Source organism: Dromiciops gliroides, chromosome 1 (genome assembly GCF_019393635.1).
Source record: "Dromiciops gliroides isolate mDroGli1 chromosome 1, mDroGli1.pri, whole genome shotgun sequence".
Classification (NCBI taxonomy): domain Eukaryota; kingdom Metazoa; phylum Chordata; class Mammalia; order Microbiotheria; family Microbiotheriidae; genus Dromiciops; species Dromiciops gliroides.
The window spans coordinates 723,297,145-723,311,310 of record NC_057861.1 but is presented as its reverse complement, the minus strand read 5'-3'; the positions used below and the strand labels follow the sequence as shown (position 1 = coordinate 723,311,310).

The following is a 14,166-nucleotide window of genomic DNA, read 5'->3' as shown; positions in this document are numbered from 1 at the left end:
GAGTATAAAAGTTGGCTTGAAGGTTAACATTTAAAAAAAAAAGAAAAACTAACTAGGATCTTAGTAACTGATCCCATCACTTTCTGGCAAACAGAGGAAGAAGAAATGAAAGCAGTATCAAATTTTATATTCTTGGGCTCCAAGATCATTGTAGACAGCAACTGCCGCCATGAAGTTAAAAGATGTTTGCTCCTGGGAAGGAAAATCCATGACAAATCTGAACAGCACACTAAAAAGCAAAGACATCACCTCTTCAACAAAGGTTCTTATGGTTAAAGCTATGGTTTTTCTAATAATAATATAAGGTTGTGAGAGTTGGACTAAAAGGAAAGCTATGTGCCATAGAATCAACACTTTTGAATTGTGGTGCTCAAGGAGACTTTTAAAAGTCCCCTGGACAGCAAGGAGATCAAATCAGTCAGTACTTATAGAAATTAATGCAGATTACTCATTGAAAGGACAAATACTGAAGTTGAAGCTTAAATACTCTGGCCAAATAATTAGTAGGTAGGACTCATTGGAAAGGACCCTGATGTTGGGAAATATTGAAGACAAAAGGGGAAGGACATGGCAAAGGATGAGATGGATAGATAATGTTATGGAACAACAAACATAACTTGGACAGACTTTAAGAGACAGTGGCCAACAGAAGAGCCTGGACTGCTGTGGTTCATAGGGCCACAAAGAATCAGATACAACTGAAAGACTGCACAACAACAACAAAAACAACATGGCAGGAGAACTTCTCAGGGAAGATCGCCATAATCAGGAGATTCAACCTAAGGGCTTGTTTACCAGAAGATATGGACTTGAAGGGAGACACTGTAGAGACAAGGCAAAGATGAACTCACAGTTCAATAGTCCCACAAACTGCCTCATGCTTTGTTGTTTTAAACCTTAACATCCTAGTAGTTATCACTTATTGTTGCTTGCTTAAACCTTTGTCAATGTGTGCATCTTAGAATTCTGTGTGTAAAAAATAGTTGCTTTATACTTTATATATTCACTGGGTATGATGTATTTTAGGGAAGATCTAACCATGAGCCAAAGCTAAGCTTGTAAAGGACTTTCCTGGGGTTAGAGTGTAAAGAGCTAGAGAGGCTGAGGCTTCTCCAGGGACAGATTCTCCTCTGACTGAACCTTAGATAGGACAGATAGATGATAGATACATAGATAGACACATAGATAGATGATAGATTGATATAGATAAATGATAGAAAAATGATAGGTAGATGATGGAAAGATGATAGATGACAGATGATAGATAGATATAGATCAATGATAGAAAAATGATAGGTAGATAATAGGTAGATGGATAGATGAATGGATAGATAGATATAGATCTAAAGATAGATGACAAATAGGTAGATAGATGATAGATATAGATCAATGATAGAAAAATGATAGATGATCAATGATAGGTAGATAAATGGGTGGATGGATAGTTAGATAGATAGATAGATAGATAGATAGATAGATAGATAGATAGATAGATAGATAGATAGATAGATAGATAGAGATCTATATAGACAGGTTTAGCAAAGAATGGGATCGCTTCATAGGAGAGAAAGAGAACATTTCTCTTAGCCCTCCACTGTCCTAGAATATAATTTATATACAAATAGGCCTGCCTTCATAGAGCCTTCACAGAGGGAAGACTCAGTGGTAATCCTCATCCTAGGATGTGCCAAAACACATTTTGCATGTTTTAGCATATACAAAAGGTGGTAAGAGAGATACAAAAATGATGTATGAAGGAAAAACAAATTTAGGGGGAAAATAATGAGCTCAGATTGGGTGATGATGAAATGGAGGTATTACTTGATTGAATATTCAGGATGAGATGTAATAAAGACAACTAAACATATAGAGGGAAACTACTAAGGGATAGTGCATAAAGACAGAAGGACACAGAGGCTTTGAGGAAACACTAAATAACAAATTGCTTTTAAGCAGAGTAAGCAAAATGTGTTCATAGCAAATACACTATTATTAAATTTATATCATTTTTAAAAACAGAAAAAATATGATCATTCAAGAGACTGCAATGAAGACAAGACAGAATTTCATTTCTTTAATCTATGCTAAACATAGTCAAAGGAGAAAAAATCCACATGCATATTTAGGAAACTATACATCTATAAAAAACAGGTTAAATAAAAATGCTATACTATATCTGGACTTAGACCAAAACATGTAGAATTTAATCAAAGAAGCAATTTGTGGTTTCAGATGCTGCTTTCAAATTAATAAGCAAATGCATTTGTGTTCAATGGTATGTTTGTTAATATGTTTACTAAAGTGATGAGAATAATTACAGCCTTTGAAAGAATGAATGCTTACATTTGCATATTCAATACTTTATCCAAAAATAGCTAGTTAGGCTTCAGCAATAATTGCCAGAGATATAAATGAGTTAAATTGTCATGCTGCTGAAAATGCGTTAGTCTAATGGTTTTTATTATAGTCTCCTTTTCTAAGTCATTGATAAATTATTTAAGCGTTTAGCTTTAAGAGAAAGAGAGGCCAAAGACATTCTGATGATCATAATACCACAGGTGAATCGTTCATTGTTCAACAGGCAGTAAGCTAAAAGCAAACAAGCAACTGTCCTTGGAAAGGTACATTACTACTAAAGCCAAGTTTGTGCTAGTTTTAGTGAAGTCTTGTTGTTCAATCATTTCAGTCATGTCTGACTGTTTATGGCCCCATTTGGGCTTTTCTTGGCAAACAAAGATACTGTAGTGGTTTGACATTTCCTTCTCTGGCTCATTTTACAGATGACAAAACTGAGCCAAAGTTAAGTGACTTGCCCAGGGTCACATAGCTAATAAGTGTCTGAGAACAGATTTGAACTCAGAAAGATGAGTCATCCTGACTCCTGGGCCTGATTCTCTACTATGTCACCACCTACCTGCTCTTTAGTTTTAATGAGGAGATGATAACAAAATTAGGTCTCTGTTTTATTACTAGTAGTCCACCAAGGTTAGGTAATGGACTTTGAATAAACTTTGATTACCTCACAGCTAAGAAAACAAAATAGCTCAATTCACTTAAGCCACCAAATACTTCTCACGTACTTTAATAAGCTAATCTGCATCTGAAATCTTCCAAATGAAATACATGATATGAAAAATACAATATGAATTTACACACACATATATGTGTATGCATGTGTATTTGTATATATGTACATATTTATCACTGAATTCCTTGATTCCCTATTTCTGTTCTTAAATAGATCTAACCAACTGTGTTTCATGATGTTTCCCGTGAGAAACTCGATCCTCTTTACAACATTTCACTCACAGGAAATTATCATTGTACTCATATGTTAGTTTAGTTTTGGTGTATTAAGCAACAGAAGCAGCCACACTCACCTGAAGCAAACTATGGGATCTGATGGATAACATAACCAACCATGAATCTCCAAAACAAGAAGTTAATTAACAAGGTATCACCACCTTCCAGGTTCCTGCCTTTTTTCTTAACTAAGTAAATACGATTACATGATAACTGCTTCCAAAGAGGTTCATGTCTTTCTAGACAATAACTGCCTGATCATTGCTATATGGCCCATAGATTTTAGGGTCTGTGAAATTTTACATAAAGACAGATGAAGAGAGTTGACACCATTGAAAAAACATACCCGTGTAGATAAGACTAACTAGAGAGATGCACTAATGGATAACAAGCAATTATACCCGTCTTATTTATTTAGTTGAAAATACAGTCTTCTATATCCATACCATGCTCTACCATAGCCTATGCCCCTCTGTGGGCAAGAGGGGCTTGGATCTTACTGGCCTACATCAACAGAGAGAACATCAGCTATACTAAACTGCCTCTGAGTTTGTAATGATGCCAGGAATTAAAATGTGTGCATGCACACACATCTAACACATCTATACAGAGAGATCACAAGTTGGAGTTTTATGTTCATTGTCATAAGATTTAGATCAGGAAAGAGGCTTAGGTAAGGGTCCTTTAGTTTGACTTTTTCATTTTACTAAAACAAAAACTGAGGACCAAAGAGAAGTGATTTGTCCAATGTCCCAGGGCTAGTCAGTGGTTGAAGTAGGATTCATACCCAGGTCCTTCAACAGCAGATCAATTACACCACAATGTCTACACTGCAAAATGAAAATCAAATAGAACATTGCAATTAATGCTTCCCTAAATGTGTTTTATCTCTAAACACAAATGTTTGTATAAGAATACAAAATGATGGGCAGCTAGGTGGCACAGTGGATAGAACACCAGCCCTGGATTCAGGAGGACCTGAGCTCAAATCCGGTCTCAGACATTTAACACTTAATAGCTGTGTGACCCTGAACAAGTCACTTAACCCTCATTGCCCTGCCCCCAAAAAAAGAATACAAAATGACCACAATATATATTCATATAAATATACAATACATACAAAGAAGCACATAGATGTACACTGACATGTGCATGCAAATATACACATGCATGTCTACATGTATATACACATGCATATGAACAACATATGTCATATATTCCTTTTAATGTCTTTTCTACTTTAATCAATATAGAAAATACAACTATATTTTCTAGATTCGTTATATTTAAATTTCAGTCAAGTTTCAAAACAGAAGAAACCCTTGCTATATTTTAAGGTGTAGTCACCCCCTAAGGATAACTTTTTTTTTTTAGCACCATAGGCAATTATAATTAGATTGAATGGTAATTAACCTTTAAATTTAGGCTTAAGGGCACAGGTAGTGGAATGCAAAAGAGAGAATAAAATTCTCAATTAAACCTTAAGACAAGTAATTTCTCATGAGGATCATTGAACTTTTGGATTCCTAATATGGACAATTAAGAGTTCCTTTTATCCAGTGGGACAGTAACAAGAGACAAGCTTTGATTTAAACCTCTCTCGGTACAGAGCCAGCAAGAGAAGCTAGCGGCTCTTACCAGAAAGTCTTCTATATAGCTGTTAAACTTTGCCCTTCCACTAACCAGAAACCAATTAACTATTGAATACACAACGGAGAGCCTCACATAGCCTCTCACAATTGACAGTTCTGTACAGAAAGAACCTACAGAATGATTACATCAAAGGTCTAGATCTGGAAGGGACGTTCTGGATATCTGCTTCAGCCATTTTATTTTACAAATAAGGAAACAAGTCAGGAAGAGGGCATGTGACTCACTGAGTATCAGTGGTAGTAAATGTCAGAGGTAAAATTTGAACCACAGGTTCTGGAATTTTTGAGCTAGTGCTCATTGTGCCTTCCTAGGAACAAATACAAATGGCGGTAAATGATAAAAAAAAAATGTGACTGTGCACACCATGTATAGCCTTCATTTTATTCTACAAAACATATTTATGCTCTCCTTTTTCATCTACCCCCTACCTATTGCATGTGGACATGATTCTTGGGTAAGCTCTCAAAGATAATACCAAAGAACAGGCAAACAGATTTACATCAGAAAGATAGGGCAGCTATGGGAACAAGATGCCAAAGAATGTTACTTAATCCAACATTAAAAAGTGACAAGTGGAAAGAGCTCAGACAGAACTAAAGCTGTCATCTAAATAGATACGGTTGTGATTAGAACCCACAGTTTGCTAATACTTAATTTACTTTCAGGGATCAGCAGGGTCTATTTCTTAGTTAGAGCACATGTCTTAAAGAATTGTGAACAGGTACACCTTCTGAAAAGAGCATTATTCTCCAATCAGAAAAGGAAAGAGGATTTCCCTGTAGGATTTGAGCCCCTAGATTACTAATAAAGGGAAAACTAGCATTTCGCTGAATTCCCAGTTTGACAGATCTTTGAACTTTAAAATAGCATTAATGGGAGGGTTGAATATTTCCTACTCTTGAGTTGCATGGTAAGGTTGTATGTTTCTTAATGCCCTTAGTAATGATCTAGCATGGAAAATTTATTTTACTCTAAAATGAGAAATCAATTCAAGGTTTAAATTTCCTGACCCCTATCTTCTAAATCATTCACTATAACACTACAAGAACTTCCCAGAACAGTGAGAAAATGAACTATGAAAGTGCTGAGGTTTCCTTATTGCCATCTTGTCCATATCGTTGATTCTAAAAACGAATTGTATATGTTATTGCATAACTGGATTCACAAAGATAAAAATATCGTAGGGATATTTCAGCATTCATAGAATAAGGACTTTTGGCTGGCTCGCAAAATCTGAAATGTTTAAGGATAAAAGAAGATATATTTAGAGATTCACATTAAATAATTGTTATAAAGGTTTTAGAATCAAATAGCATCTTGTAATCTATAGTTCAGGGTCATGAACATGTTTGTTTGGCCCTAAGAGTGATTTGGTACTGTTATGGTCTTTGAGTAAGAAGTTGGACTTGAATTACACATGAACATTCCTAAAGGGATACACAGCTGGTGAGACATTCACGAAAAGGAAGGAGTTAGGTCCATCAGATCTGGGTGGGAGGTAGGTTTCTACAGCTACCATGCAGGACTTAACAACATGCCTTGGGTTTAGCTAAAGTGAAAAGTTCAGTTTAGGGCAGAGACCCAAACTTTTGTCTTAATAACAACTTCCCCCCTACCTGTGGGCTCCAAGCTAATAAATTTTCGTCTGCTATAAATTCCAATAAAATTGAAAATGAACATATGAACATGAAGACCATTCTATCTCTGGAAGCTAAAAACATTTTAATTCTTATAACAGGGTGTGAATGATTAAATCTCCAGAGGAAAAAAAAAAGGGGTAGATGAGAGTAAACTAGGGGGGAAAATATATATAGCCTAAATAATCTCATATAGACATAGATATAGATATAGATATGGATATGGATATGGATATGGATATAGATATAGATATAGATATAGATATAGATATAGATATAGATATAGATATAGATATAGATATAGATATAGACAGACAGACAGGTAGGTAGGTAGGTAGGTAGGTAGCCTGAATAATCTCACAGGAAAGAAAGACTAGGAAGGATTCATTTCTACCCCTATACAATAGGAAGGAAGGAACAAAAAGGACAGTACAGGCCAGCCCGCTCTTCTCTTCACAGTGACCCGCACTGGTGTTACAGAAACATAAAGGATTTTATTTTATTGAGTAGGAAGCCAACAATATAGATGAAAGAGCATGGGTGGATTATGATCCACATATTGGAAGGAGTAACTACAATGGTAAAACAGTGGATTTATCGAAAAAAGGACAACAGTACTAATGAATTGTTTTAAAAACATATATACAAGGGGAAATCTCATGTCCTTTAACCAATTAAATTTTCAAGTTTATCCCTTTTTATACCTTTTAAGATATGCTTGAAACAAGATGAAAACTAAGGAATTTGGTATGGAAGAATAGATAAAGCATTGGTCTTTGAGTCAGGGAGACCTAGGTTCAATTCTCACCTCTAACACAACCTGGCTGGGTGACCCAAGGCACTTCACTTTTTGATGCTCTGTTCCACTGTCTAAGGCTGCAAATGGAAAAGGTGATGCTGAGCTGCATCACTAGGGTGTGTCACAGACCCAGCAGAAGAAAATTCCCTTACATTAGTGCTTTGTGTAGAAGCCTTATTGATTGCCTGCTCATTCTCTTTAGGGCAGTGATGTTCCACTTTAGGAATGAATAGAATGATGTATATTTGAATGTAAATATACACATATTACACATCTATATATACATCCACATACACAGGAGTAAGAGGACCAGGCTAAGAGAACAAGGAAAAACTCTGTTAAGGCTACTTATGGAAAACTTGGTGAGATTTAGGGAAAAAGGGGATTAGATGAAGTTTATCTTGCCACTAACACTAACAAAAAGGATTTGCTCAACTAACTAATACCATAAACACAAAGTTCATTGGAGTGATTTCTAAAGGTCTGGGGTCAATAGTTGTTTAAGCATTATCACTACATGCAGTGATGCAATGTGAACTAAACAGAACCAGGAGAAAATTGTACACAGTAATAGCAATAGTGTACAATGATCAACTTTGAACAACTTAGTTATTCTCAGATAAATGATGATCCAAGACAACTCACAAGGACTTATAATGAAAAATGTTATCCATATGCAGAGAAAAAAATTGATGGAGTCTGAATACAGATCAAAACATACTATTTTTTTACTTTCTTAATTCTGGGCTTTTGTTGCCTGTGTTTTCTTTCATTCGTAACATAATATGGAAATATGTGCTGCATGACTGCATATGTATAGCCTATATCAAATTGCCTACTTTATCAATAAGGGCAGAGGGGAGGGGGGATGAGAATTTGGAACCCAACATTTTATTTATTTGGTTTTTGTTTGGTTGGTTTTTTGTAGGGCAATGGGGGTTAAGTGACTTGCCCAGGGTCACACAGCTGGCAAGTGCCAAGTGTCTGAGGCTGGATTTGAACTCAGGTACTCCTGAATCCAGGGCTGGTGCTTTATCCACTGTGCCATCTAGCTGCCCCCAAACCCAACATTTAAAAAAAATGTTAAAAAATGTATCTAGGGCCAGCTAGATGGCACAGTGGATAGAGCACCGCCCTTGGAGTCAGGAGTACCTGAGTTCAAATCTGGCCTCAGACACTTAACACTTACTAGCTGTGTGACCCTGGACAAGTCACTTAACCCCAATTGCCTCACTAACAAAAAGGTGTATCTATATAAAATTTAAAAATATTTAAAAAAAATAAACACAGCAGTATCACAGAAGCAATGGCTAGAAGGCAGTCATTCTGGAATTATGAGGTTCAGTTACTGCTTTTTGTGCAAGGAGTGATCCACAAATAGGTACAATTGTAGGACCTCACTATCTAGAGAAAGCTAAACCTTAGCTCACCTCTGCATTACCTGGAGTCATGAGCCCTCCTCTTTCCTCTGTCTTTTTCCCAACCAGTGACCTTGAACTATACTTAAATCATCACTGCTACTGGACCTTGAAGATATGTGTTAAAAGATTATTCTTCCCCTCACTGTTTTAGCTATTTCCCAGATCATAACTCCTTTCCAAGACTATCATTGCTTTTTGTGTTTTGTCTCCCTCATTAAATGGAGAAGTCCTTGGGGGCAAGGGACTATCTCTTTTGTATTTCTAGTCTTAACACTTAGCATAGTGCTGGAAGCTAGTATAAGAGGTGCATAAATGCTTTTCATTCATTGAAATGAGATAATGCAGGTGAAAGAATTTAAGAATTGTGTGGTACTACTTTGTAAGGTACATAATCAGTATAATTTACTTTAAGAACTGAAAATTATAAATCATTGTATTTTTCATTAAAGTTCATCCCCTAAGATAAATTTTGCTGTTTTATTTCAAGTTATTTGTAACATATGAAATTAATGAAAATTAATCCTTTTTTATAAATTATCTGAATCTTAAATAGTCCTCCTATAGAGCAGTTCATCCAAATTAGTGAGGTTTGTTTTACTTCTGGGCTTCAAAGATGCAATTTGGAAAATTAAAGTTAGGGCTACAGAAGATGAAGAAAATACCATGAAAACTGATCAGACTTCCTCTGAGCATCCTGGATCCTGAAAGATTACATCATTAATAAGTAAACCTGGCTTGCTAAATACTGTTCCAGTTTCCTTGGTCCAAATACAAACCCACCTCCTTGTGCTATTTACTTGGAAGTTACAGGGCCCCAGAGGTATTCAGTGGGGAAAGATGAATATAGCCATCCTTCAGTATTCATAATAGATTCATTTCTGAAACCTTGAGTGTAAATCATATCTTCAAAAAAAACCCCCATAATCATACTGTAAATGCACCAGAGGCATGCTGTCACCCTGCCCTTTTGTTAAGGGAATGCTCACTCAAATGCAGCTTTGGCTTTAATCAGATTTTATACATTGGTTGCGTTCCAGTGACATTCACTAGCAAAGACACGGAATCATCCCAAGTTAAGCTACAGCATCACAGACAAACATAGGCAACCACAGACATGCCATGCTTTGATGTAAAAGGCCCAATCACAATTTAAACTATGAGTGCGTTACTGATGGAGATGTTCAAAACTGAGTACTGTACCTGTAATGAGGTGAAGGGTTGCCTTTGGCTTCACAATTCAAAGTAATTTTTTTCTCCTCCGAACCAACAGGGAAAATGTTGTTGCTCGGCTCTCTAATGAACACCGGACCTTGTAAAGTAACATCACCTGTAGGGTGGTACAGGGACAAACTAGGTAAATAAAGCCTGGCACTTATTCCCAAATCCATGAACAGATATAATAAAAATCAATGAGTAAAATAAGGTTAGAAAATATCAGCAGCATTGGTGGAAAAGAGACACACCTTAAATGCCATCTTAAGTCTGGGAATTGGTTTAAATAATTCTTTCCCAGGCCTTTTAATCTCAGTGACTTCCCTCTAGTATTATCTCCGATTTGTGCAGTATATATCTTGTTTATACATAGTAGTTTGCATATTGTCTCTCACTTTAGACTGTGAACTCCTTGCAAGCAAGGACTATTATTTTTTTGCTTTTTTTTTTTTTTGTATCTCTAGTGCTCAGCACATGCCTTGCACATTTGAGATGCTAAATAATAAATGCCTATAGACTTAACTTTTAATAACAAATGAATATTAGTAAGATGGAAAGAGGATTGGCTTAAAAAATACTAATAATAATCCAGGCATTCTGACTCTTTCCTCAACCAAACAGTAGTAACCTTTTTCAACATGATTCAAAAGAGCCAAGTTTTTATTGGAGAATAAACTATTAAGCGAGATATTTCCTGTCAAAACACTCCATGTAAAACTGAAGTTTGAAAGCCAACGAATGGCCACATTTAATCCTCCTCATAAAAGCTGCCACTGCCGATGGATGTAATTCTGAAAGTTGATGATGTTGTTTTGCCATCTTTGAAATGAGAGCACTAAACAATCGGTGGAATCTTTGGTTTGTAACGGGCAGCACTAAGCAGAAACTGCAGCTCCTGATTTTTGCCAAGTTGTCATGCTTATGCAGGAGAGCGGGCATGGTCAGGCTGAAGAAAGACATCGGTAATTGTGGAGGAGAACACAGGACTTCTGCTGCACCGACCCAGTGGGACAGTGTATAAAACTAACAAATTTAGAATGGAAACTCTAGCTCTGGAATATTAGATTGTAAACTCCTTAAGAGCAGGGGTTGTCTTTTGGCTCTTTTTGTATTTCCCCAGTGCTTAGCCCCATGCTTAGCACATAGTAGACACTTAATATGTTTAGTCATTGATTGGAATCAGAGAATTTGGGTTGAAATAATGCCTCTGAAGGCTACCACTTGCATGACTACGGACAAGTCATTGAATCTTCCTTTTTTTTTTTTTCATTGAATCTTCCTTAACCTTAGTTCCCTCATCTGTAACAAAAGGGGGGTTAGACTAATCCTCAGCTCTAGGTCTATGGTCCAGTGACTCTATGATCCTTCCAAGACAGTTCTTTGTGTATCTGATAAGGACTGAGTAGCTTTAGAGGAGTTCTTGCAGAAATTGCAGGCTAATAAAAGGAGTAACATAAATTAAGTTCATTGTTACTTAAATAAGAGACACAAAGGAATGACTAGAATCTGGCTCTTTCACATTTAGGTAGAGGAAGTGGGATACATTAAGGGCATGCTGATCTTGAGAGCTAGAAAGACAGGTTTAAATCTCATCTGATGTGTTAATTGTGTAACCTTAGGCAAGTGACTTTAATTCAATTCAACTTAATAAATATTTATTAAGTGCCTACCATATGGCTGTGCCAGCCATTGTGCTAAGCCCTGAAGATACAAAAAGAGGCAAAAGACAGTTCCTGCCCTCAATGAGCAGACAATCTAATTGGGTCTCAGTTTCTTCACCTGAAAAGGGAGCAGGGTAGACTCAATGACTTCCAATGTCTAAAACAAGGATCCTATGAACCTCTATGCGCCTGAGGAGAACTCTAGGACTTAGCTACTAAGTCAAAGAAGGATTTTGGCCTGCACTGGTAGAGATGATCCCCAAACTTAAAGTTCCCTATGCCACTGAAGTCACAGATTCTTCCTATCAGCATATTCACATTCCAATAAATTCTAAGGTATAATTTCCTAGAGCGACAGGCTTCATGTCCTCCCTTTCAGGCTCCCTTAAATGTGGAAGTAAAACCTGTAAACTAAATCACTGGCTTAAATACAACCTCCAAGGAAATATTCATCATTGGATCCCCATAAGATATTTGGCTTCCTAAAGAAGAGCATGTCAAAGGAAAGTGTTTCTAGATTTTCTGCTTGTAACTTTAATTGAAATCAACCAACTCGGACATCTCCCAACAAGTTTTCTGAAGCAAAGAACTCACTGAAAAAAACAACCGTTTTGTCAATAAGATTCCTTTCAGTGAAATGCCAGAGCATCCCTGGTCAGTAGTGGGAGTTTCTTCCTCATCTGAACATTTTGATAAGGAGGATAAAAGTTTTGGAAATATCTTGTTATTTTGAACAACATTTTTCTTCTAAATTCCAGAAACTTCAAAACTCTTTACAGGATTTATCTTTTTAATTTTTATTTTATTTATTAGTCGTGTATCAACTTTTCTCTGACAAGTTTATGGTGTACTATATAGAACTGCCAACAGGAAAAAACTTAGTACTGCAGTTTTACAATGCTGTAGGGAAGTAGGGGAAAGACCAAAAAAAAAAAAAAAAAAGGACAAGGAATAGGAAAAAGTAGCATTATAATTTACAGCAAGAAAGGATCTTAGAGAACACTTAGAATTACCCTTTCATTTTTACAAATAAGAAAGCTGAGCCTGAGTTCATGCTTCAAGCAGAGATAAAATTTGAACTCAGGTCCACTGATTTCAAATCTTGGGTTCTCTGTACTATATTGATCATATCAGGCAATAGGCTTTTTGTGTGTGTTGGGGGAGGGGGGAAAGTGAAGGGAGAGAAGCAGGGGGAAAAAGGTAATATAGTATGGTAAACTTTTGGCAAACAATTAAGCACTAGCTGTCAAATGGCAGCTAGGTGGCTAAAGTGAATCAAGCATTATGCCTGGAGTAAGATAGACCTGGGTTCAAATCCTGCTGCAGACACTTCCTAGCTGTTTGATATTAGCCCAGTCACTTAACCTCTGCCTGTCTCAGTTTCTTCATCTGTAAAATTGGGGATAATAATAGCACTTACCTCACAGGATTGTTGTAAGGATCAAATATGTACAATGTGCTTTGCAAACTTTAAAGTGTTATATAAAGGCTAGGTATTAAACTACTAGGTTTTAAATCCCTGTTTATTACCTGTAGGATCTCAGGCAAAATTCTTTAATCCCTGTGAGGCTTAGTTTCTTCATCTATGGAATGGAAAGAATAACACGCAATAATAATGCTTTCAGGGGGCAGCTGGGTGGGTCAATGGACAAAGCACCTGCCCTGGATTCAGGAGGACCTGAGTTCAAATCCAACCTCAAACATTTGACACTTACTAGCTGTGTGACCCTGGGCAAGTCACTTAACCCTCATTACCCCGCAAAAAATAAAATAATGATGATGATGATAATAATAATAATAATAATGCTTTCTTACACCACAGGGTTGTGAAGAAAATTATTTGGATATCTTGAAAAGCTTTGTTATTCTAATCATAAAAATTATTGTAATGAACCAAGGGAGGAATTTTTTTATTATTTAGTTTAAATAACAATGTTTAAAAGTAAAAAATTCAGCTAAATAAAAACATGTATCTTTGGTTGACAATTTGATCTCAAAATGCAGATTTGCAAAATTATTCATGTAGGTAACCAGTAACATAACCTAATAATTTGGTTTATAATCTCTAATGCATCAGGTAAGAACAATTACATCTATTTCAGAGAAAGCAGCTGAGGATATCACGAAACTATGAATATGGCATAAGGACTTGTAAGGAGTTAGCTGACTGGGAATATGCACTTTGAACTTCAGATTTAATACTTTTGAATATCAGAGGGGCATTCATTTGCTTTGGAACCAAAAAGAAGAGGAAGAAAAGCATTTGCACAGAACAGAGACTTCTTTATTTCCTGCTAAGGTCTTTTAGGTCAGGTTAAGAGAACAGAGGACAAAAAACATTATTCTTAGATTATTCTGGCATTCCTGGATCAAGGAAATTTATGTAGCCCACATTCCCATCAGCCCCAGATTTCACCAGGTCATCTGACCTGCAAAATGTGCAAATAACTCAGTCTGTGATTGTTAGGCCTGAAACATCT

At 36.3% G+C, this 14,166-nt stretch overlaps 1 protein-coding gene across 1 annotated transcript in view; it reads right to left on the bottom strand.

The window, feature by feature from the left end:
* The window catches only part of CNTN3 (contactin 3), a 450,405-nt gene that overhangs the window by 259,892 nt on the left and 176,347 nt on the right, over positions 1 to 14,166 (bottom strand). The window contains exon 3 of the mRNA XM_043979112.1: positions 10,014 to 10,140. Coding sequence (XP_043835047.1) covers positions 10,014 to 10,140 — 127 coding nt within the window. The remainder of the gene's footprint in view (positions 1 to 10,013; positions 10,141 to 14,166) is intronic.